This window comes from Artemia franciscana, chromosome 13 (genome assembly GCF_032884065.1).
Source record: "Artemia franciscana chromosome 13, ASM3288406v1, whole genome shotgun sequence".
Lineage (NCBI taxonomy): Eukaryota > Metazoa > Arthropoda > Branchiopoda > Anostraca > Artemiidae > Artemia > Artemia franciscana.
The window spans coordinates 849,090-875,531 of NC_088875.1; the positions used below are offsets into that span (position 1 = coordinate 849,090).

Consider the following 26,442-nt stretch of genomic DNA (forward strand, 5'->3'; position numbering starts at 1 on the left):
TTAGGTCATAATTGTTCAGCGGTAGGTGCAACCATGATAACAGGCGCATCCGATCAATGTGTTTACGTATTGATCAATATGTTTCTTTTCTTTTTTATGCCTGTCATCTGAGTCTGATGAAATCACACCAGGGTTGTCATCCGGTAAAAACAGATATAGATTTTTAGTGATTTCTTGGTTGATTTAGTCATTTTTTAGGTTGTATAAAAAATCACTAGAAATAGTGATAAATCACTTTGCAGCGTCAACTTTGGAAATGACACACTGGTAGCTGAAGAAGTCACAATGAAAAATTATCCATACAGATGCAATGCATACGTCATCCATGATAGATAGGGATAGTTAAGACCCTTGCTACTTGCAGTCTAGATGGATGAACGTACGACTATTTTCAATGAAATTTGACTGAATATAACGATCTATAATGACGTTTCTTTTTGCGTCTGATGGTTAAACAATTTCCTAGTAAAAACTGCTCTTTGGTAAAATGAGAGGGTAAAATTCTAGTTTAGTGACTTCTGGCTATCTTGGAAAGGGGTTAGGATAGGAAAATGAAGCTTTCAGGGATGGGTCTACAGGCTAAAGTATATCCCAGAAATTTATTTTGAAGTACCCACCTCCACTCCCTCTCCCTCTAGAGGGTCCTGACCTTTGATGACCTTTAAAATATGTGTTATAAAAGTGAAACCTTGCAAAATAGATCTTCTGCTTGTTAAAGTACAACAAAATGGTTTTCAGCTTCACAACTTTGCTCAATCCCAATTTATAAGATTTTGAAGATATGCAAATACATTTCCTAAATTTTGAAGAAAAAAAAACATTGATATGGCTCAGAAATCTACTCAAATAACAAGAATTGCATTTTCAGAACTAAAGGCAGAGAAAAGGCAACTGGTAACTGAAAATTAAGGTAAATTGCTGTTTTGTCAAAATTTCAATAGGTATAGACCTGTCATTTAGGCGTATTTCAGGGTCCTCTAGAGGGAGAAGGAGTGGAGGTGGTTACTTTAAAATACCTTCCTGGAATATACTTTAGCCTGTAGACCCATCCCCAAAAGTTTCATTTTCCTAACCTAACCCCTTTCCGAGATAACAAGAAGTCACTAAACTAGAATTTACCCTGCTCTTTATTTCAGTGATTCCGTAAGTTAGTTGCCTCATTCTTTATTGCAAGAGACAAATAGCCCCGCCTTTCTAAAACTCGATTGGTTTTAAAACCTGTGTGAAATTATAAGCCAGAAAAAACAAATGAACAGTTTTTGAGTCTCAAGATTTTTTTCGTAGAGTAGTCCCTCTGTTTCTCTATGGTTTTACAGTCAGCTTATATAGTTTAACACTATTAGAATAACGTGTCAATTATGAAATATAACTTTATTTATTGCATAGCATTTTCAGAAAAAAACGAGATATACGAGTCATTTTAAACACTAGAATCCACTATCATCACTATCAATGTTTCAACTAACATATTTTCCAACTAGAAAAGAACAATTTAAAAATAATTGCATTTGAGCTACGAAAATAAAACCTACATACGTTCATCCTCTCTCACTCTTAAATAAATAGAACAACATAAAATGAAAATTGGCATTTTCAAATTAGCAGTTTTTAAGAACAACAGACAGACATTTGACAACATTACTTAATTGTGTGGAACGATATCTTGTTTGTAGGAAAAGCAATAAGTTAAGTCTGACATTTGCCATTATCGTAATTAACTCATAAAATTATCAAGTGCAAATAACGCTGACATTCATCCGCTGGGGAGCCCAGCATGTGCGAGGGGAGTCGACCCCAGCAACACCAATGACACTTACAAAACTCACACAGAAAAAAATATGTTCATGTATTTTTTTTTATTCTCGAAAGAAAATATTAATTAAGGCTTATATTTTAAATAGTTTCAAAGGAAGGACATAGCCTATATGGAGTAATTGCATAAAATAAAATATACTTTTTGGTTCTGATTGCATTTTGTTTTATCATATTGCAAAAAAGGAAAGAACCTGAGCGGCTCGCACATGGTTAAGAGTAAACATACTTTTAAACTAAGTCATTATATACTTTTGAAATAGATTAAATAGGATCAGGTTAGCTTATTTTATTTTCTTGTTCCTATCTTGTCAGTAGGCGGGAGGGGGGGGAGCATTTATGCCCTAGACTTTGAAGAATAACTTCTTTGGTATGTTCATAGAAAAATACTTTTGCCCCTCCCCTCTACTTTTTCGTGAACTGATGCCACTGTATTTGGTTTCAGAAAAAATGTGTCATGATATCCCGAGTCGTGACATGCAATGTTTCCTCTGTATTTCATTCGGTACATGGTTTCATCCCCATACTCTTATCTTTAACAATAGTTTAATAAATTCGCTTGGTTACATTTATTCATGTAAGTCAATTCACTCCCCCCTCCCTTGATTTTATTTGGAAATGAGTGAAAATGTGAAAATGCCTTTGTTGGTGTTTTTATCGAATAAAACTGAAAATAACAGTATCCTCCCTATTTGAAGGAATGGCCCTCCCTGCATATTTGTGAATTGACACAAAAAAAGGTAAAAAAAACACGGTATTAGAATTTAAAGTCCCTACCGGCGATGCTGATCTCCATTTCATGGCTCTCAGTCAGACAGTGCCATGGGGGTTGAGGCCAGCCGTCCTGTAATTTCGCACACCCTTCCTGTTTTACCCCCCACCCAGATCTCACCAAGTACCCATTTAGAGCTGGACCGACTCTGAATGAGCTTACAGAGTCACACCACTGATTTCCGTTCCAAACCAAATAGCCAGCGGCACCATGACTCGAACCGCTGCAATAACGGACAAAGGATTTCATATATATATATATATATATATATATATATATATATATATATATATATATATATATATATATATATATATATATATACATATCTATATTAGCTCACTAGGGTTGACAATTTCATTTCCATTTTTCTTGTGACTTTTTTGGAATTTCGTTATCGGAAACTTAGCTTTTGCCGCATTGCTAATCAATTTATTTTTTTTATTTAAAATTGTTTACTATACTGCCACTACTTCTATCCCGAAAATAATTTTTATTTGCGTTTTTGTTTGCTTGATCAAATGCTTAGCTTCTGAAGCTGCGAGATCGGCTATACCGGCTGCAATTAATTTTTTTTTCTTATAGAATCATAACTGGAAACGAGAAAATTATGATAAAATGTAAACTTACCAAAAGATAATAGCGAACAAATAGGAAAACAGCCCCTAGTATGTTTCCATTTTCATGTGTAAAGACTGTAATTACATTATTTCCCAGTTTCAACATTTTTCAAAAGGGTTATTAATCTTAGGAAAGGGTCACGGCCCTCTTCTATATAACGTTCCTTATCTTTCTGGTTTTGAAAAAAGATCCGGTTCAGAGAGGGGGGCAGTCTGGTAGAATTTTTTTTTCCAGAATTGAGACGAATTTCAACATGGCGTATTTGTACTATTTGACTTGTATATTTCAGACAAGAACACACCCTTTTACCAATTTACCAAAAAAAAAAACAACATATAAATCCATTAAGATCCATTAAAAGATAGGCTATTCATCAAGTTTTCTCTAAAACTTTTTTTCTGAAAGTGCAAAATCTGATATCAAAGCATCTATGCATAATTTGTAATAGCGAAAATTTGTGAAAATTAACGTATTTGAAATAATTAGCAAGGAGAAGAACAAAAATTCATTTGCCTGTCTAATTAGCATCGGTTTCCTTTACTCAAACTTGCCACTATGCTCGGTTATTGGGTCTTTGGGTGCACACAATCTCTTACGTATTTTCCAAGAAGTTAGAAAAATTATCAGGCCCGCGATCTCGCATGGAAGAGGGTAAAGTCAACCCCCTAAGTTATAAATTCGTAGATCAATTTATAAAATCTGGTTTTTAGGAGAATTTTTTTTTTCATTCACGGCCCCAACAGGGAAACTTTTATCTCTTGCCCCCTACGCCGAAGGGAACATTGAAACGACGTCGTTGTTGCTTAAGAACAGCTTCCAAGGGATTTTAGGCCTAGATTCGCTTCAAATATGATACATATGACATCTTTGCATTCTTCATCACATTGTCTACTGATTTGTGATCCACCAGATGCTTATGAACATTCTTTTCAAATTAATAAAAGTTCATTAGACTAATTCAGGTTTCTATATTTTACGAAGTACCAGCACAAGAAATTTTTTTTTTTTTTGGCTATAGATGATGCGTTTTAATTCTTTATGTTTAATGGAGGATCATTATTCGAACTTGTCAAAGTCCAGGCCAGATCAATCGCATGTTTTTGGGCCATATAAACATAAAAAAAGACTCATGGACATGATCAGGGTGATACGATGAGAGAAGGGGAAAATCGCCATTTTTCTTCTTAATATTGATTTAATATTAAGAAGACTAATATTAAATTTAATTTAAATTACTAAAATTTAATATTAAGATTATAACATTTAATATTTCCTAATATCCCCTCCCCCCCAAAAAAAACAAAAACAAATTTCCTTATCTGTATAAAATTCTCTGTTTTCGGGTCGAGTAGTCACTGGTGGAGGTGGGGGGGGGGCCGGAATGCTTTGTCTCGTATTTTTTATATTGTATATACACTGTAAATAAATAAACTCAAACTTGTATGTGCCTAGTTTAAGGGGTCTTTGTATATAGCTTGTTCTAAGTGTCAATAGATATATTTTACGATTTTTTATTTGAAAACCACAAAGCTTTGATCAACACTTCCCATTTTAATTAAATAGACACGGGGCCCAGCTCATGTCCCTTCCTTCTAGGTATAACCGCCTTACATGATTCCACAGCACAACTAGTAGATTTTTGAATAGCGCCAGTTGAAAAACCCTTAATAAAAATAAAAATGAGGAACAAAGTCATGCCTATTATATTTTACCCATCATATTACGCTTAGGTTCCACAAAATTCATCAAAATCGCCAGCACTGTGTACACCCATATCATACTTCCTACGTGGTTACTTGATTATGGCACAGTCAGAGAGGAGAGTGCCGCGAACATCTGTAACAGGTGAATATTTTAGGAGGTGGGAGGGATTCGAAAAAAGGAAAGAGCAGGCCAAATAAATGAAAATTATTGAAAGTTTGAGATCTTGAGGGGGCAGATCTGAAGCCCGAAATAAACGTATTTGTCTATACCCTCTCCACCAAAACAAGAAATCTATACATGAGTATGCTGTTCTTTATCATTTAATAGGTCTACAAAAATAATAGGCCACTGGAATATTGCTAGACCCTGATTACTGCTATAGTTAATAACGACAATGAAACTCAAAGTATTGCTAATAAGACTGATAAAAACAAGAGATAGTAAAACATAAATAACTATATCGTTAATTAACTCAAATCTGTAGTCAATGGTGAAAAAATGATTTACATTTCGTTAAGTTTAGAATTTTTTTTTTCGCGGAAAATTGTTTCTTTCTTAAAATATTAATACAAATCAGACCAAAAAAGTTAAATAATTTTTTTAGTCAGACCAAATTGCACCTTCTGAGTATCTGAGTAGGAGTTGTCGTTGTATCATGCATTAATTTGTTGTTATTCTTTAGCAATAATAACAGTAATATGTTAAAATACCAGCATTGACAAAAGAGGGAGAGAGTTAGATAAATTTTCAGCAATATAAATGCTAACAACTGTAAAAATAGTTACAAAACTTGTTGGAAGCAAGACACTTTCGGGAAAATTCAAACAACTAATTTCACTATCTAAAAAAATCACAAGAAAGAGAAATATACAGCAGAGTACATTCCAAGAATATGCACAATAAAGGCTAAAATCCCAAGAGCTATGGCGAAAGAATCAAATAATCCCTCCAATTCATCACATTCATCATCACTCTGCAATGAAATGGAATGTTTATAAAAATTATCAACATCATTTGACAATGAGATCGTTTTAACATTCTTGTCCCATCGTTTCCTCGCAGTCGTCTCCGATTTCTCCAATTCAATTTCGTCAATCTGTTTCAATTTCAATTTTTTCAAAATGGGCTTCCTCAAAACCCATCTCCTATTTTTGACACCAAAATTTTGACCGAAAACATACGAGTCTGAATTACTCTCTTTTATTGCTTTACAAAGTTTGGCCTGGAATTCATTATCGGTTAGTCAATCTAAAGTCTGTAAGAGTAAATGGAGCTCACGGAAGGTTTGACCTATCTTCCCCACAACTGCTTGACGTTTTTGAACAAAGGCTTTGACAGGCAGCAGTTGGGTATAACAGGACATACTTTTGTTGTACCTAAAATACAAAAACGATTATAAACAATAGCTCAAGAAGGCACTGAGGGGGCACATACATACATAAAGACTTGACTTTTAGAAAACAGCAAAAAAAAAAAAAAAAAAAAAAAAAAAAAAAAAAAAAAAAAAAAAACGCCTGACACTATTTTTAGGGCTAGCTGATTCCATTTTTCAGGAATAACGAGTCTTATAAAAAGATGAACTATTTTGATGTTTTTTCCCCTCGAGGCCATAACGATAAAGTTAACTCGAAAAACAAACTGGAAAAGAAGCAAGATGCCAAAAATGTACTATTTCCTACTACTACTATTGACAACTCACCGCCGAACAAAGCCACTTGAAGTCAACAGCTTGAAGACGGACAGTGGACATTGTCCGTCACACGTCAACCCAAAATCAATCCAATCTTTCATCCCTTAGTTCTATGACTATCTACCTTAGTTCTGCCCTAGGAATAACGTATAGACGGATGATAGATAGACTTATCTATCAACAAAGAGCTGACATCATTGTTATACAATCCTAAAAAGGGCTTATGCCAGATTTGCCTCTCACTCACTCGGACTATCTGTCTGGGCTTTTTCTACAGTTGGCCATGGCTTGATGCCCTCAACTACTTGATTTTAATTGCCCCTTTATTTAGTGATTCATTCCAAGTTCTTCCTTTACCCTGCTTTGGTGACAGCTCCATTGTTTACTTACTATCATTAGGTTTCTTTCAAGGGTTTTATCGCGCTTAAAAAGCATTAAAGTTGTTTATTTATTATACCTCTTGAGAGAGGGATCAAACCCATTTTCGCAAAGCTTATTGTTTTATATTCAGTCTCTCGAATAAATATCTAAAAAATCTCCGTAGTAAAAATCCCTGAAAACACCTAGCATACTTTCCCCGATAGCACTCGCCTTTCAGTGGCATAATTAACGTATCCGTCATATACCGCTACACATGATTACCGTAGCTATGACTTGGACTTGCCTTAATCCCCAGGTGGATTATGCTATTTTCCATTGTCTGTTTTTTTGGGGTACCTATTGCCATTTCTCCATACTCATTTTTTCTTAATTTAACCTGTGAGGTATTCGCTTAAACCCAACCATGTAAAAAAGGAAAAAAGTAAGCGTCTAATAGTAACCCACCAGTAATTTAAGACATCCAAAAATTAGCATTTTTCGTTTAAAATAAGTAATTAGATAGTTTTCTGAAATTTTATACTTCTTTGCAACACCGAAAAAGGACAAAATGATAAATAAAGGTAAAACATGTTCAGAATACACCATGCACCGGTTTGGCCAATGTTTCAGGGAACAACTAAATATAGGCAGACGTAAAGTAGTAACATGGCGTATTTTAGAATTTTAGAACTAGTCAACTAGTACAACTAATCACAAGAATGTCGAATACTTCTTCTTGTGATTAATGTTTTTCTGTTGAAGTTTTAAACTTTTTTATCGTCAGCATCTTCTTCAAGACAGCAGTTGATTCCGAGAATACACAGAAGTTCGTAAAAAACGACAGACTATTAATAGGGGGAGAGAGGTTGCACTTTTTGAGGTTTGCGCTTTACTAAAAAAAAAGATCATCGTGGATTATCAGTTTAATTGCCATATACTGATATTTATTCCTTAAAGTTTTGAAAAATTTGTATTTATGAAAGAAAAAATGAAAACATTTAAACCGTATTTTGTTTTCAGTAAAGCGCAAATTATATTCTGGTCTTGAAAAGTCATGGGGGTTATCAGCCCTACTCATGTTAGTTTTCGATCGTTTTGAGTTGTACTCGGCTACTTATTTTAATTTCTGTTCGTTTTGAGTTTCCTTTTTTTATTAATAGAGATTTGTGGTAGCTTTTCGCTTGGAAGATTATTTGACCCCATTTCTGCTCATTTTGGATTAATGGATCTCTTTACTTTTCTTTAAAAATCTTGGTTCGTGGAATTTTTTTAAAATTAATTTCTGTTCGTTTTTTATCGACATAATCTTTTTCATATTTATTTTTTTTTATATCTTTTCAGTTTTTTTCTAGGAGATTTGGAGAAAGATATTGTATAAGACATTGTATGTTGGAGAAACTTCTTCAATAATTTTTAATCCTGACACAAACAGCATTCTTTAATTTAATGTTATTACTCCTGAAATTGACCTGAAATATAAAATTTAATATTATTCCCAAATTATTCAATCAATGCTCTTTGACAACCTGGATATACTTAAACCCTTTTTATTTATTTAAATTGCCAGAGTAGAAGTAGTAACAGTAGCAGCCCCAAAAGTTTCAACTTAATACGCCCAGTCGTTCTTGATATATTGCTGGGGTGTCTTATTGGCAACCATAAACCCAATGCATTTTGGTTTAGTTTAAAGCAACATTTAGTTTTAAAGAATAATGGTCCAATTGCATATTTGGAGGGGGGATGGACATGTCAAGTATCTCTAAAGAAATAGTTGCTGGACTGTTCTACTATGATGAGCAAAATGGTCTCTTTGGATCTGCTCTCTTTGGTGGAGTTGGGGGGGGGGTAATTTTGAAAATTGAGGTATTTGTAACTTACGTAAGGGTGACCAGATCTTAATGAAATTCGATATTTAGAAGGGTCTTGCGCTTTAAAGCTCTAATTTTAAATTTAGACCAGATCCTGTGACATTGGGGGGAGTTTGAGGGGAAAACCGGAATTCTTGGAAAACATGAAAATTGGGGTATTTTTATTTTTCGAATAGGTGATCGGATCTTAATGAAATTTGATATTTAGAAGGAATTCATGTCTCGAAGGAATTCATGTCTCAGAGCTCTTATTTCAAATCCCAACCAGATCTTTTGACACTGGGGGGAGCTGGAGGGGAAATCTTGGAAAACACTTGGAGTGGAAGAATCGGGATGAAGCTTGGTGGATAGAATAAGCAAATGTCCTTGATACGTGATTGACGGAACCGTACTGGATTTGCTCTCTTTGGGGGAGGGGCTCCGTGATTTGGCGAGTTTGGTGCTTCTGGACGTGCTAGGACGATGAAAATTGGTAGGCGTGTCAGGGAGCTGCACAAATTGACTTGATAAAGTCGTTTTTCCCAGATTCGACCATCTGGGGTGCTAAAGGGAGAGGAAAAATTAGAAAAAAGTAGGTATTTATAACATACGAGTGGGTGATCGGATCTTGATGAATTTCGATATTTAGAAGGACATCGTGACTCAGAGCTTTATTTTAAATCCTGACCGGCATTAAGCCTCTTATTTTTCTTTTAAATCAATATATTGATTTATAGAATTTTGTTAGAGCTCATACCATATGATCTCTTGGCTCTTAGCTCTTCTTGCCTCGTCACAAGTGCCATATGAGCTCTTAGCTCTTGTTATTTAGTTCAACACTCCCCTAACATTCTCTGAAAGGCTCACCTGCATATCCTTCGTCTTTTAGAAAGTAAAGTTCAAATATTCATACCTTTTTCAATAACATCTACTATGAATAAGCTATGAACGAATTGCCTAACTTACTGCCCTTGTCATGAGGACTGTGGGGAGGTTGACATCCCCAAAGACATAATTACTTTTTATACGATATTTGGACTATTTTTGAACAAATGCCTGTCTCAAAATGCACTGGGGGAAAATACGACGTGGGGGTTTCTGTCCTCCATTACGTTGACTCTTAAAAGGGCACTGGAACATCTGATCTCCAATCCAATGAGCCTACTCCGAAGTTTATACGGCCACCCTTTTCATAAAAACCTTATATGCCCTTTGGACATAACGTGCTATCCTTGGGCAGAGGGCTATGGGGGGGAGGGGTGTCATCCTCAAAGAAATAATTTCCATAACTTTCAACTACGCAGAACGCAATGGCGGTAACAAAATTTTTATTATATGTTTTTTGAGAATCTACGGGCGTGGGGGGGGGGGCTTGTTGCCCTCCAATCACTTTAGACTAATAAAAAAGACAATAGCCTTTTCAATTTTCCAATTGAATGAGCCTTTTTGAAGTTTGGACAACAAACAGCTATTTCTGTGAAAACAAATAGCTATTTCAAAATTGACGCTATTTTCAGCTATTCAAAATAGCTATTTTCAAAATTTGGAAAACAAGACGTAGGGGTGGGGGTGGCTACCCTCCGATCACTTTGACTCATAAAAAGGGCACCAGAACTTCTGATTTCCAATAAAATGAGCCAACTCCGGAGTTTTTACGACCACCCTTTCTAGAAAAACCTTATATGCCCACGGGGCATAACTTACAACCCTTGCTCTAATGGTTATGGGAGATTATCATCCTCAAAGACATAATTTCAAGACCTTTTAACAACGCTGAAAAAATGGCTATTTCAAAATTTTGATTCAATATGTTTGGGGAAATGATGCGCGCGGGAGGGGAGTTGGTTGCCCTCCAATCACTTTTGAGAGTTAAAAAGGGCACTAGCCCTTTAAATTTTACAACTGAATGAGCCCTATTTGGAGTTTCTACGACAACAAATGGCCATCTCAAAATTTCTATCAAAAGTATTTCGGGTAAATAAGAGGCGTGGGGCGGGGTAGTTGCCCTCCAATCACTTCCGGCAATTAAAGGGACACTAGCCCTTTTAATTTCCAGTCGAGTGATCTCTTTTCGAAGTTTCTACGACAAGTCCTTCGATGCGAAGTGCCCTGGTCTAAAACCAAAAAAACTAAAAGTAAAAAAATAAAATCATAGGCAGCACTATTGCGCTGCCTATGATACGACTGGTTTTCAAATAAATAGTAATAATAATAACAATATATCTTTTATAAATATATTCTGGCCAACTTCATCTGCTCTTGGCTGAGGACAAGCTTGCTTCTCGCGCTTTTGAGCGCGGCCTACTGCACTAACCGGTTGTCATACTTTACTCGGCGCTTAATGCCTTCTGTGCTTACAAATGGGTCCCTTCGTTTGTTTTCGACCCCTCCAAGACATTACATAGGCGAGGAAAGACATTGAGCTTCAGTAGTTTTGAATTTTTACCCTTCATTACATGTGGGCAATCATGACGAGACTGTCCGTTGCTTGTAAAGTAAACTTATTTTTTCCGGTATAAATATATATATATATATATATATATATATATATATATATATATATATATATATATATATATATATATATATATATATATATATATATATATATATATATATATATATATTAGTTTTATTTCAGTGATTTTAATAACAGATTCCAAACAGACCCAGGGCGTCAACTTAGTCTGGACAAATGGTTATTCATTTATCCAACTTTTTTGAAGCCCCCTCCCCGCTGTTAATTGGGAGAGTCCCTATGTTTTAATCTCCATTTTTGTTTACGCTGCTTTTCCTAATTGTTTATGCAACAGGTCATAAATAAATTGAATTGATTATATGACCCATAGGTACTGCTCATATAAATGGAAATGGGATTGATCCATCAGAGGGGTGAATGGAATAAGGTCCCAAAAACCGAAAAGTAAAAATCATACAACATTATGAGTAATAAGAAAGTCTTTATTTTTATGCTTGTTTGGAATAGAGGGCAAAATATTTTTTTTTGTCTAAGGTCCTGATTTACTCCCGATGGCCCTGGCAAGGCCTAATCTAACGAGCAATATATTGTTATGGTTTAAATTCACACAAAGCAAGAATTGGATGACAGATGCCAACCTTGGTACTAAGTACCTGTCAAAACCATCACCCATGAAAAAAAAAATCAGAAAAAGGAAAAAACCAACTATGCGGTCATAAATTAATTTATGACTCCTTAAGAAAGAAAAGGATTTTTCACATGGTTTACAACCCTAATAAAACCCCGCCAGAAGCAGAACACTTGTTGCATTCATTAAAAAAAAAGGTTTTAATCCTCTTAATACAGAATCTCAACCCTCCCCCCACCTAAAAGGAGTACAAATTGAAAAGCGTACAGAATCGAAATAGATTAGGATCAGATTTACGCTTCACTGGGTGCAAGTAAAAAAGATGTTTGTTAAATAAAAATTAATACAAGCTAAAAGGCTGTAGGTCAAGTTCTGAGAAAATTACAAAAAAAAACTGTACACGGGTGAGTCAAATTGTATTTTCGAGGGGTTGGGGTAAATTTTTGAAAACAGATAAAACAAGCAAATAAACAAGGACAAACAAACGCACGAATATTGCAAAAAAGATGGAAGATAATACACGATTATAAGATTTAAAGTTGCCCTAGTACGTTCTAGCGGGGAAATGATATAATTGGCCACTAAGAAGATTCGGTAGCAAAAATATCCCTGCCGTTTTTGCATTTGTCCAATCCATATTTTGGTTGAGTGTCCTTACAAAAGCAAATACGGTTGATTCAAATTTCTTGATAGCTAAATTTACCAAAAAGGGTAAAAGGTGGACTTAATCAAGTTGGGCTCCTAGTAGGGGGGACTTTTGCTCTTTATTTAAATAAATGACACTACGAAACAGGGGGCGCAAATTAGGATAAGCATGATGAGCGGCAATTGAACTCTAGGCTTGAAAAAATAAGTTTTTTGTTATTTTCATAAAAAACAAGAGCTAAGAGCTCATATGGCACTTGTGACGAGGTCGGAAGAGCCAAGAGCTCATATGGTACGAGGTCGGAAGAGCCAAGAGCTCATTTGGATGAGGTTGGAAGAGCCAAGAGCTCATTTGGCACTTGTGAGAAGGTCAGAACCTAAAGTTAAACTTTATAGCACAAGATCCTTCTAAATATCAAATTTCATTAAGATCTGGTCACCCTTTCGTAAGTTACAAATACCTCAATTTTCAAAATTACCTCCCCCCTCCCAATTCCACCAAAGAGAGCAGATCCGGTCCAGTTATGTCAGTCACGTATCTTAGACAGGTTTCTATTCTTCCCATCCAGTTTCATCCTGATCTCACCGCTTTAAGTATTTTCTAAGATTTCCGGTCTCCCCAACTGCCCCCCCCCCCAATTACGTTTGATCCGGTTGAGATTTAAAATAAGATATCAGAGTTACGAGGTCCTTCTAAATATGAAGTTTCATGAAGATCCGATCACTCCTTCGTAAGTTAAAAATACGTTATTTTTCTTATTTTTCAGAATTACCCCCCCCCCCCCCGCAATTGAGCGGATCCGTTCCAATTATGTAAATTACGTATGCAAGACTTTTGCTTATTTTTCCAACCAAGTTTCATCCCAATCCTTCCAATCTGAGGGTTTCCCATCATTTTAGGTTTCCCCCTCCCAACTCCCCGCCCCCATCACCAGATCCGGTCAGGATTCAAAATAAGAGCTCTAAGACACGATATCCTTCTAAATATCAAATTTCATTGAGATCCGATCACCCGTTCGTAAGTTGAAAATACCTCATTTTTCTAATTTTTAAGACTTACTCCCCCCCCTCCCAACTACCCCAAAGAGAGCAAATAAGTTCCGATTATGTCAATCATGTATCTGGGACTTGCGCTTATTTTTCCCATCAAGTTTCATCCCGATCCCTCTACTCTAAGTGTTTTCCAAGATTTTAGGTTTCCCCCCTCCAACTCCCCCCAATGTCATCAGACCCAGTCGGGATTTAAAATAAGAGCTCTGAGACACAATATCATTCCAAACATCAAATTTCATTAAGATCCAATCACCCACTCATAAGTTAAAAATACTTCATTTTTTCTATTTTTCCGAATTAACCGGCCCCTTCTCCCCCCCCCAGATGGTCAAATCGGGAAAACGACTATTTCTAATTTAATCTGGTCCGGTCCCTGATACGCTTGCCAAATTTCATCGTCCTAGCTTACCTGGAAGTGCCCAAAGTAGCAAAACCGGGACTTTAGGTTTTCCCCCTCCAACTCCCCCCAATGTCATCAGATCCGGTCGGGATTAAAAATAAGAGCTCTAAGACACAATATCATTCCAAACATCAAATTTCATTAAGATCCAAATACCCGCTGATAAGTTAAAAATACTTCATTTTTTCTATTTTTTGCGAATTAACCGGGCCCCCACTCCCCCCCAGATGGTCAAATCGGGAAAACGACTATTTCTAATTTAATCTGGTCCGGTCCCTGATACGCTTGCCAAATTTCATCGGCCTAGCTTACCTGGAAGTGCCTAAAGTAGCAAAACCAGGACCGACAGACCGACAGACAGACCGACAGAATTGGCGACTGCTATATGTCACTTGGTTAATACCAAGTGCCATAAAAACTGACTCCACCTCCAAGCTTCTTTTTGTCTTCATTTGAAAACTTTCTCTTTGTCTTCATTTGAAAAAAAAAAATGAATAATCCTTGCCCACCCCACATTTTCATAAATTGGCACGCATGATAAGAAATAAAGCAAAATTAATTTATTGCAGCTCCAATTAAATAATATACTAAGAGAACTGCTCAGTTTGAAAGTATTTAGCTAACTTATTTTAAAAGATCATGGACTTATTTTAAAAGAGCATGGACTCCATATGGTGACTTTCACTCAATTGCTGAAAGATAACCTGGGTCAACGGTCGCTTAGAAGTTATAGACTAGCTTAATTTGGCTAATGGGTGAGCTGTTACCTAGCGACAGCCTTATTCCCAAGCCGGACTACAGTTACACCCGATTGGCGAAAAGTCAAGTTCATTATTTAGCTGATTTAGCACGATTTTAACGTAACACTACAAAAGCCAAATTGAAATTGCAAGAACTTTGTCTGAAAATTCCACGTAACATTAATTCATGCCCAAATACTGTATACTAATAAATTGTACATTTTGTCATATGCATCATACAAATTAAAGTTAAACTAAAGCTTAAAGAGCGAGGTAGTAACCCCCCCCCCCATAAACGACTGAATAAAATATGCCTTGAAACGTAACATCACACTTTAATCGTGTTTGAAAAGGTTGTTTTTAATTTAATGCACACAACGGGATGGCTTGTAACAATTTACAAATTTCTTGAAGAACAAAAGTTAACTTTGTTAGACCAAAAAGCAAAAAAAAAAAAAACTGGGTTATTTTGCCACATTCAGAAAAAAGGAAATTACAATGTTCTGGGACAAATTTAAAATATACAGGTAATTAATTCGCCCTCTTAACTCAACCACTGATATATACATTAAAGAATACGAGACACATTAAAATAAGAAAAAAATATAGAATTGAAAAACAGATAAGAATGGCTACAAAGTTTTGCAAATTCGGTTGTTGATCTTGACATTATCAAGATAACCTTTCGTAGCTAATTTTCTGATGAATAATCATTTTTTTTTGTGCACGAGTATCTTAACTCAGAATGATAAAGAAAAATTTGATGGGGAATAGAAGTCTGCAACCAAGCAAAGTGCACTTCAGGTCAAATTTAAATAATAAATTTTACCTGATTATCAAAAGGTCAAATTTGCATTGTAATGACACACCAAAACTCTGCTTTTCCTTCATTTAAGGATAGGCACGGTTAGATACAGAATTCAGGTTAGGTGAGTGCACCTATAGCATCGAGACTTGGGTTCCCCCATTTATATTTTCGCCCCTCTACCCCTAAATTGTGCAGCTTTAGACCTTTTGGGGGCATATGCACCTGTGCCCCCGTGAAGTAAATAATGAGGAAGTAGAAAAACGACATTTCAAGGAAGTCTAGCTATCCCTGTGTATGTATCTGGTTAGTGGCATCACAACTGGACATGGCATGGATCTATGTCTTATATACGGATATGCTGGCAGAATTCTGACATTAATTTTGGAATCTCATATGGAGATATCCCTTTTCGAATAGGTGTGAAGCTTGGTTGTTAAAATCAAAAAGCATTATCAACATAAACATGTTCTGAGGGAAGTAAATCATATACGGTTCTAGTAGGCTCAACTATATAAAGTAGTGTCCGATGTTGGGGGGGGGGGTTGTGACCCCTATTATGCCTTTCTTGGGGGCATTGAAAAAACTTCTTTTGGTATTTTCACTGATTAAATTTAAAAAAACGACAAATTCGCCCCTGCTAGATTTTGAAGAATTCATTTCTCCCTTCCAAAGTTTTTGTAAATCGACATCACTGACTATATCACTCCTAGAATAAATACAGTTTATACAAAATAAACGGACGTTGCGGAAAATCATATTTAATTTTCATTTGACAAGGATGATTCAGTTTAAATTTAATTGATTTAGGGACAGTGGTGAATAGTTGTGCAATAACTATTACGGAGAGGTATTTTAATCTCTCCTTAGGTGTGGAGTAGTTTTCTTTTTACGCCATTTTCCTTTTTAGTCAGACTCTACTCACAGTCCTTACAGCTCCAGACACAAGAGATTGTCCTCGTTGTGCCCAGGAAGTCCTAAGCACATCATATTGCACAACAGCCAAACTTGCAGAATTATTTGCTAGGCAAGTCACTGAGAAGAAACAAGAAAAAACGTCTCAGATTGCACCAGGGCAATGGGACTATAAAATAACCTTAAATCCTAAGGGATTTCGTATATCAAGTGGGTATAATTTGCACCGTCAGTTAATATCCCAGGAGTAAGGAGACAGAAAATTCGCTTTTATGGACATTTTCATTTCAGACTGTAAGCAAGCCTTTCTGTCTTAAGCGGCTGAGTGCCGAGGCAAGGTTTTATACTATCTTCTCTACACAACACAGTCAACCACATAAATCAAATTTTTACAACTTACATTTTATTTATATTATATTTTGATATATCTTATTTGTATTTTGGTACGTTTTATTTTTATCATTATACTACATCTTGATACATTTTATTCTTGATACAGCTTGATGAGAGGAAATCTAAATTTCAGTCTTAACAAAAGTCACAAGCAGAGAATTTTCGAACAGCCTGACATCCAAGATATGTACATATACGTCAATACACAATTTACGACACATTGTCCAACTAAGAATACCAACAATAGAGGCTCGAAACATAAGGTAGGGTATCTTGCAAGGGGTTACCTTTCCGGGGAGGGTTGACCGATTTTCTGTAAAAGGCCTACAAATCTCCGAATCAAATTGAAAGACGACTTCACATTTCTCAAAAGCAGGAAGGATCAACACCTGGCGTTGCCCGTCCTAACAACTATAACCGTATCAAAGTCCTTATGAAAATCATTTTGTTACCCATCATAAACAATCATAGCAATACTTGCGACCGACAGTAATATCGTTGCAAGAAAAACTAATTATCCGACAAGCTTTATTTTTCTCATGAAAAGGCCGATGTGTATACATTATGATTGCAGCGTGTTGTCAGACGCAATTTAGTAAAGAGCAAACTAGGTTCAAGGCCGTATCCAGGGGGTTTGACCCCCCCGGGAAATGTTTGTTCAGCTCCTAAAAACGTCATAAAAATGCATAAACACATTTTGATGGTTTTTAGGTTTTTGTACCCCCCCCCCCAACCAAAAAATAACACCACCGAAAAATTTGTCTTTGTTAAAGACAACGTAGCTTAAATGATCTATTTCCACCTGAAAATGTACGACGAACATACAATGCTGCGTGGAAGGAAGCATTGACAACTATCAACAAAACATCTTATTGTGGCCACAAAAACGATCTAAATAGGTCATAATTTTAAGAAAAATATCTTATTTTTCCAAGATGGCTGTATCAAACCTATGGTGACACCAAAAATAAAGATGAGGCTCACACTGTCTGCGGTTAGAAGACAAGCGACAATGAGAATTAAAATATACAAGCCTGCCGAGTAGCCGTGCAGTGGTTTGCCACCACTATATATATCATCTACAAAAGCAGGAAATTCTGAAAAACTTTGTGCAAGAAACAATGACAAGAAAAATGCAAGAAATAATGGCAATATTTCAGGGGCTTCAGGTGTATGAGTACGTGTTTTGTTTGTCTGGTCCTTGTTTGTGGTTAAGAACAGTATTATCAGTATATAGTTACAGAAACAGACAGTTACCCCATGGATAAGCTTTGCTTTTTAGGGGAGGTACCAATAATTTTTTTTTATTTATTATGTGTTTCGTAAATAAATCCTTCTCTGTGTCTAAAACAAAACCTGGCAAATTCTTTTCCATTTCGACACGGTTCAGATTTCTTAATGCATAAAAGGTCCGAAAAAAAGCACAACAAAAACAAACTATTTAACCTGGATAATCATACCAGGGGGGCATGGGTACTTCTTAATCAGATTATCAAATAAAATTTGATACAGCCTACTTATTATACCCCCCCCCCAAAAAAAAAAAAATTGCATACACACCCGAATCAAACTCAGAAAAGAAATAAAATCCAATCTTAAAGCTTTTCGGTAAAAAGAAACATGAACAGAAATAAACGAGAAATTATGACATCATGATATTTAAACAACCTGTCAAAAGACAATTATCGCCTAAGAATGCAGACATGCAAACAATTCAAGGAAATCTGACATAATTTGATTGAATTAAAACAAAAATGCAAATAATGCTTTCGATGAAATATTATTTTCATTCATTCTCGTGTTATCGTCAATTATAAACCCATAAAGATAACCTCATTAGCAAACAATGGCGGAAAGTAAATATGTCTTTTTCTTTAAACAACTGAAACCATACTTTAAACTAGGGACCCATAGCTGGGAGTGGATGCAGGGGAGGTCTTGGTTGGATTTAATGATGGTAATAGAATCGTTTTATATTAGGATTAGTATATATTAGGATAGTATATATTAGGATTTTTTTTTTGGGGGGGGAGGAGAATATCCATTTATAAAATAGACAAATTACACGAAAATAATCCAGATCCTTAGAATTTTTCTTGAGGAAAAGGACACTATCTCACCGTGTGGCCACCCTTACATAGTAAGATATTTTGGGACTTGAATTACTGAGAAAATAATGCCGGACAATAAGTTCAATATAGTTCATCGATTTCTTGTGAAATATAGCGTTCAATATTATGTTGAAACCCGTAGCCAGAGGCGATTTTAGGGCGGAGAGACAGAGGGAACACTTGTCCCAAGTGCAAAATTTCAAATAAATAATCAGTTAAAATCCTTTTGTTTTTTAAATTTTATTTTTATTAAAATAAAGTAGAGGGCGCAGTTGGGAAAATTTCGTTAATAAACGAAAATTGTTAAAATTTGGCTTGTAATTTTTTGGGAAATAAGGGGGAGGGGAGGTGCTAATCAAGATTTTCCCAAGACACAAGAGAAGCCAAGACCGCCACGGTGCTTAGCTTCTCAAACAGCTAACTTATGGGAACCGTAGCCTATCAAACAGCAGATTCCATTGGTAAGATATTACATTGTAAGTAGATTAGAAGTAGGAAAGTGGCCTAAAAATTTCCCCGAGGCCCAGTCTTAATTCTCGAAGGTCTTGTAACAAACTATTAAGCACGCACTAGTGCAATTTCCACTTTAGTTCGCATTAATTCAATAACAGAAAATCAGTATTTTTATTACCGCTAAACTTAACGACTAATCTCAGGTTGAAGCTACTGATATTAAGTGGAAAGTGAAAATAAAAATTGCGTTTCGAACGAGAACAAATCAAAAGGTGACTTCTATAACACCTTTTAGGTTACAGTAGAGGTTTGTTTTTCAGGTTTTCTTCCGTATTTTAAGCATATACCTTAAAAATTGTAACAAAACAAGATCACCAAACTGAAATCAGGCTGGAATACCATAATTTATGACAGTATTCAAGCTAGGCGCACGAAAAGCCAAACACAACCAAATAAGAGAACCTCAGTGTGCGGAAGGCCGTAAATATCTAAGAAGTCACTCATCGATAGTGCGGGAATAGCATCTATAGATTCAAATAACAATTGCAAAAATTTTGGTTTAAGGATACGAAAACAAATATTATCAAGGAAATAGAATTCTTATTGGCCACCTTTACAATACGACTTTAGCAAACTATGTGATCAATATTTACCAATGCGCCTCCATTCATTACTCTTGTAAGGGGTCAACTACTTTAAAAACATTGTACACAGCGATGCGCGTGCTACGCATCAAAGAGTCCTGCCATACATGGCACAAGGAGCCACAGTATCCATGGAGCGTGCCAGCACAGGGGTGAGGTGTGACATACATGACATGATAAGTGACGTTTAAAGATGTACATTAAGTAGCGGAGACTGACAACTCCTCAACTCTTTTAGTAGCCTATTTATCATAAGTCAACAGCTTTCTCACAGACACCAGAAACAAGGTTTCCGGAGACGTCACAATAATATATTGTTAGAAAACTGTTTACAATTTAGCTAATTTCTCCTATATTTGATAAGGAATCATTTCAAACTGCAAACCGCATTCTTACGACTAGATAAGACAGTAGTTCTCAGGGTAACAACATAACTTTTAGAAATATATAAAATATAGTAATTGTACAAAGCCTAGATTTTTGAAACATCTAAGATACGCGCATAGTAGTTGTAGCAACAAATTAATAATCATAATAAGGATCAGCGTCGGCAGGGAGGGGTTGAGTCTAAGTCTTCCGTTCATGCTAATGCTAGACTGAAGATTCTCGTCTAATAGCCTAGCTTTTCGAAATCTATGAAACATATTAATAGTAGATGCGCTACCAAATTATTAATCATAACAAGGACCAGTGCAGCCAGGGGGCCAGGGGGGGGATTTAGTTTAATTCTTTCATTCATATTAATGATAGACTAAAGTTAAGCTACACACTTTTTGTGGCAAAAGCACAAACTTTCTTTCAAACTTCAGAAGGGGGTGAAGCAAGTTTTATTGAAATAGCTTGGCGTCATCTGACAGACGAAACAACTCCATCGAATCGAGGGGCCTTCGCTGGGAAGATTTTGTGAGTAACAGATGGCTCCCTGTCCTTACTCAATAGGTGCCATTCGCAAATAAGATTAGGCAGCGGCTCAGATGGTTTGGGCACCTCCTTCGAATTCCACCAACAGCTCCTGCTCGAATTACATACGACTCCCACCCCGCATCTAATGGATGATCGTGTCCAAGGGGTAGATCTCGGACCAGGTAAAAGGACAGCCTAAAGAAGTTCCTTAATATAGGCGAATTTATCATTGATAGGACTCCCCTTATAGCAGCAGAACGGTCTGCCCGGAAAAATAAAGTTCCGACGCTCTCTACACCGCCATCCATGCGACCGGAGTCTGAAGTCAAGCAAGTAAAAGTAATGCTCGGCGTCACGAAGAGTACGACTCTGGCCTGGTTAATTTTTCTATGCTTTTAGGAGTTTCGGCACTTGGATATAATACGTGTTTTTAACGCATACATTGTCAAAACTAGTTTCATCACAGTAGCCCCGCGAACTGGTGTTGAGGACGCACAAAACCTCTTGTCCGATCTTCCTCTATTTTCATATTCTTCTATTTTCATTATCGTAATGACCACAATCGCAAAATAAAAAACATAAGCAAAGTAGACTGGGCTTCTTGACTCTGGTAAAATATTTCTATGGTTTTAAAAATTTTAATTCCAAAGAAAAAAAAGGAACAACTGGAATCTGAATTTAAAGATATCAAACCTCATAAGACACTAGCTAAATTCAGTTTGATGCGCATAATTTAAACCTAAATGTCTAAAGATGCACTATTTGTAGCGCATTGATGGTCAGCCATCAATGTCAGGCCTGATTCATTTCTTTACAATGTCGGAGGCATCTGTATTCGCTACACACACAACTTTTTTTTTCTTTTTACAGAACGAAACAAAGCTTTCGGAAGTCCGTAATTAGCTCCGAGAGGCCAGTTAATTGAATTATTTTCTGATCAATTATGCACCATTAAGAATTACGGTTTTGAGTAAATAGCTGAAAGACAAAAGTATATAGTACAAGCATACCAAAATACACTTTTTACACATCGTCGCAATGACGCCTACTGGACATATCTGACATATTTTGTCACCTTTCAGATACTTGCCAAACACCATTTGCTAATGGTGTTTTGGTGTTTATGGTGTTGGTGTTAATGGTGTTTAAATGGTGTTCCAAACACCATTTGCTCTCAAAGGGACGATAAAGTAGGGAAATCTAGAGCAGGAGGATCCAAGTGTGATCAAACATGGATCGCTGTGCTGCTGATCATCCCTTTGAGAACAGCTTAGCAAACGCGTTTGGGCAATTATCTTAAAGGTGTCCGAATTCGACCTTTAGACATAATAGGGACGATATATCACATTCCATGGTGTATATAGGAGAATTAACCCCACCCCACCCGCTTCGAACAACAACAAAAATTACTCTTTTGCTTGGTGAGCTCCCATATGTCTTTTTCGTGTCATATCTACCATCTTGTATATTTCTGAAAACTCAACTTACCTGAGTTTTTAGAGAATTATAATTGTATACTAAAGTTATCGATATGATGGCGGGGCCAAAGACTATTGAAAGTCTTTCTCCAATATGGCCGTGTTGGTAAAATACAGCCATTCTTTTCAACTGGAAAGTTGGCAAGTTGTGCTTGGCTTTCCTGCTAAGCCAAGTATGTATGAGTATATTTTTGAGGGGACACACTTGGGGCAGGGGCACTCATTTAAGTAAAACCAAAATGGACAGTTTACGGGGGAAATATAAGAAATTACAGTAAATATGTAAAAAAGTTGCGATTTCGGGGAGTGAACATAGGCCCGAAGGCCCCCACGTAGCGTGAGTGCTTGTTCTAATATTTTAGACTTTGTCTAGCAAATTGTAACTCACAGAGCTGCGTGAAAACCCACTATAATTTTCGAGAAGATTCCTCGAAGATATTCAGTCAGATGCATATTTCTTTGCAAATTCGTATGCATTACTAGCAAGTATGATATAATTAAATTTCTGGTATTTCAAAGAAAGTTACCAGCCTTAAGGCAAAAATGTACTGGCTAATCAAAGTATATAATCAGAAGATTATTCTTTTTTTGGGGGCCTTGATTTCGGTTAAAAGACCGTCTGATGATAGAAGGGATAATGGTCTGACATGTGGGGAAAATCAAAGAAAGACGTCTATAGTGCAATTAGTCCAAGAAAAAATAAATTGAAAATGAAATTACAATCTGATTCTAGCAGAATGTTATCATAGGAGTTCAAGGACAAGATATTCGTGGGAAAAGACTTATATCATATTCAGGGCCGGTTTAAGACATCATGGAACCCCAGAGTGATCAATTGTCAGACCCACATTTTATCAAAATATCTTGGTAAGCATAAATAAAGGGGTCCTAAGTTAATATCCCTTATCCGATGGCCGGAATTTCAAACTGAGACTTCCTTTCTACTTAGGCCCTCTAAAAAAATGGGTTGACTTAGAGGTAAATTTTAATCGTAAATTAAATAAATTTTATTATTTTGCAAAATAGTTTTTTCTTCGATTTTCCTTTACCATTTGGCAAAGATATGGTTTTCTAACCATAACTAAGAGGTCTACTTGAAGGTAATTAATCAATAATGCACATTAAAAAATATTCATTCAATAAAAAAAAAAAAAAAAAAACACCTCATTAATAAAAAAAAAAACTTCGAGCGTCCACTCTAAATAATTTGGGAATGACGGTCGGACAAATAAAAAGTGAAATACCAACCATCAATACCAAGTAGAAAGATAATCACCTCAATTTCTCTTCTTAACAACTAACCAGATATATTTCTTAGCTAACCAATAAATCGTATGAATATTGAACAATGCATTAAAACCGCCCTATGGCAACCATATCATACGTACAGTTAAGCTCAGGCCTACGTGAAAATCCGTTGTCATATCAATAAGAAAAAAAAATCGTGAATTAATATCGAGACTTGTTACATAAATACTAGCGAAATAGCAGAATGAAAACTTCAAGGATGTGTTGCCGCTAGTCTCACGCTCTCTAATAGACAGCTTGGTCCTCCAGCCTTCACAAAGTGTCGTTCCAAGGAGTTTACCAATTTAAATTTCTAGTTCACTTTCTATATTTCGGCCGGTAAAATTGGAAAATTTTTCTTTGGATAATATTGATAATAATCTAATATATATACATATATACATATATATATATATATATATATATATATATATATATATATATATATATATATATATATATATATATATATATATATATGAATGATAAAACAATAACATAAGGATAAAGAAAAGATGCAAAGAAAAGGAAATAAGGCCATGCTCAAAATTTTCTAGACTAAAAATATATTCTGAATGTATCTTGAATCCAGGGAAAGAATAAACTAAAGAAAAAAGAAATTATACAGGTATGAAGAAAAAAACAGAAACAAACAATACGGGAAAAGAATTCCCTAACAATGTAAAAAATGGAAAAAAAAACTTATCCAGACATTCAAAAAGCGATCCATGTAATAAAAGCTCATCACTATGAGCCCGAACTATTATCTTCTAACTCTTGCAAATCAGCAAAAACGCGATTCTCTCATCGTCGTTAAGAATCCTTTGACTTAGCAACTTTTCAGCTTTTTCGCACACTTATAAAGCAATTTCAAATAAATAAACAACTTTTTGTTTCAAAGGAGAATTCCGATTATATTCCTAGATTTGGCAATATGGGTGGCAGGCGAGTTGCAAGGATGAGCGACCTCTAGGGCATCCGTGGTTGGGGGACAGTATACGCGGCTTAGAGCATTCTAATGCATTCATGACCTCCTTTTGCAAATCTATAGCAATCTCAAAGAAGTTTCAGTTTGGAAGGCTTCCGTTGAGTTTGTCGAAATATGAAAAAAATTTATTTTTTAATGATTTATGAAAAAAGAAGGCGTTTCAGCTATCAGAAGGTTTAAAAATTCTTTATTTAATTTTTGCCAATTCTCGAACAAGATTTTGGGAATAGAACAAAAACTACAACTTTGCAGGAAAATGTGTAAGAGAGTTTGGAAAATTAAAACCTAGGACTCATTTTGAAGAAACAATATATAATTAATTAGTTCAGTTTTACTTACAAAACTACTACGGCCTTAAAATTACTGCTGGCGTGGAAGTTAAACTCAAGATTTTTCGATGACTAGCCGGATCTCCATCTACTTACTGGAGAATTTTCTGTTTAACTCCCCCACCAACAGCACTTCTCTGAAATAATTATCTTTATTTAACACCCATTTTTTGTAGAAAGTCGTTAGGAACAGAACCTCCGCTAAACTATTTTAGGTGAAATACTCTGAAGAGGTTCAAAATATTGAACCTCCTCAAAATATATGCAGAAATCATTTATCAAAAGTAAATATAGCAGATCAGGACAGTTTTGGTCATTCAACTACTTATGCCTTACAAGCCAGAGCTATGAACGCTCATACATCTCTAATAGAACCTCCTGAATACCTCATACCTCAAGAAGGCTCATACCTCACTAATAGAACCTGTCAGATTCCTCATTTTTCAATTTTTTTTTGCACTCGTGTTTTAATTATACGGCGTTAATGCTAAGAAGACCAATATTACCTTTAATGTTGTTAGTCAATAGCTAACAAAACAAATAAGGTCACGTCTTTTCTTCCACAAACAGGAGAAGATAACGTTGAGGGGGGTGGGGAGAATTCTTGCCAGGACCCTTACCATAATTCTTAGACCAGACCAGAAATGGAATTGGTTGAGGTCAAGCTTAATATATTTTTGTCAACAGACAAGTATCAGGTTATGAGTTGGATTGTAAGCGGTTTCTATTTCTTGTTTTATTATTACACTTATTAATATATTTTATTAATTTTTATTATCATCGGTCAAAGTATAACTGTTTAAATATTTTGGAAAATATGTTGAAGATACAGTTTATTGAATATGTTGCAGAAAGCGGGAAATTTCCATAAAGTAATTTCCATTAATAAAACTGTCGCACTGTTTGTCAGCTTCTGATGTGAACTTAGAAACAAAAACGTACCCTCAAAGTTAAAGGATGAAAACTTTAAGCTTCGAGAAGACATCATACCCAACTTTTGGCCCAGCCACCGCCAGTGGTGTCAATTGGGGAAGAGCCTTGCCCTCCAGATTTTTCACCCCTCCCCCTCAAGATTTTGGAAATGCCATTTTTTGAAGGTATCTTGATTTACAAGTGCCCTTTTCGTATTTTTACTGAAAAAATGAAAAAAAATGTTCCCCAAGATTCTCCCCTAAATTTTCCTGACTTGACTCCACTGGCCATTACCTGTCCCAACTCTAAGCTTCGAGAAGACATCATGCCCAACTTTTGGCCCAGCCACCATAAGTGCTGTCAATTGGGGGAGAGCCGTGCCCTCCAAATTTTTCACCAATCTCCCTCAAGATTTTATAAAAGCCATTTTTGGGAGGTATTTTCATTTAAAAGCGCCCTTTTCGTATTTTTAC

The 26,442-nt window shown here is 35.8% G+C and overlaps 1 protein-coding gene across 4 annotated transcripts in view; it reads right to left on the reverse strand.

Moving 5' to 3' along the window:
* Positions 1-1,356: 1,356 nt before the first annotated feature.
* Positions 1,357-26,442, reverse strand: part of LOC136034357 (katanin p80 WD40 repeat-containing subunit B1-like) — a 202,235-nt gene continuing 177,149 nt past the window's right edge. For all 4 annotated transcript variants that reach the window (XM_065715489.1, XM_065715488.1, XM_065715491.1 and 1 more), the window contains one exon: positions 1,357-6,285. In XM_065715489.1, coding sequence (XP_065571561.1) covers positions 6,153-6,285 — 133 coding nt within the window. In that variant the 3' untranslated portion in view covers positions 1,357-6,152. The remainder of the gene's footprint in view (positions 6,286-26,442) is intronic.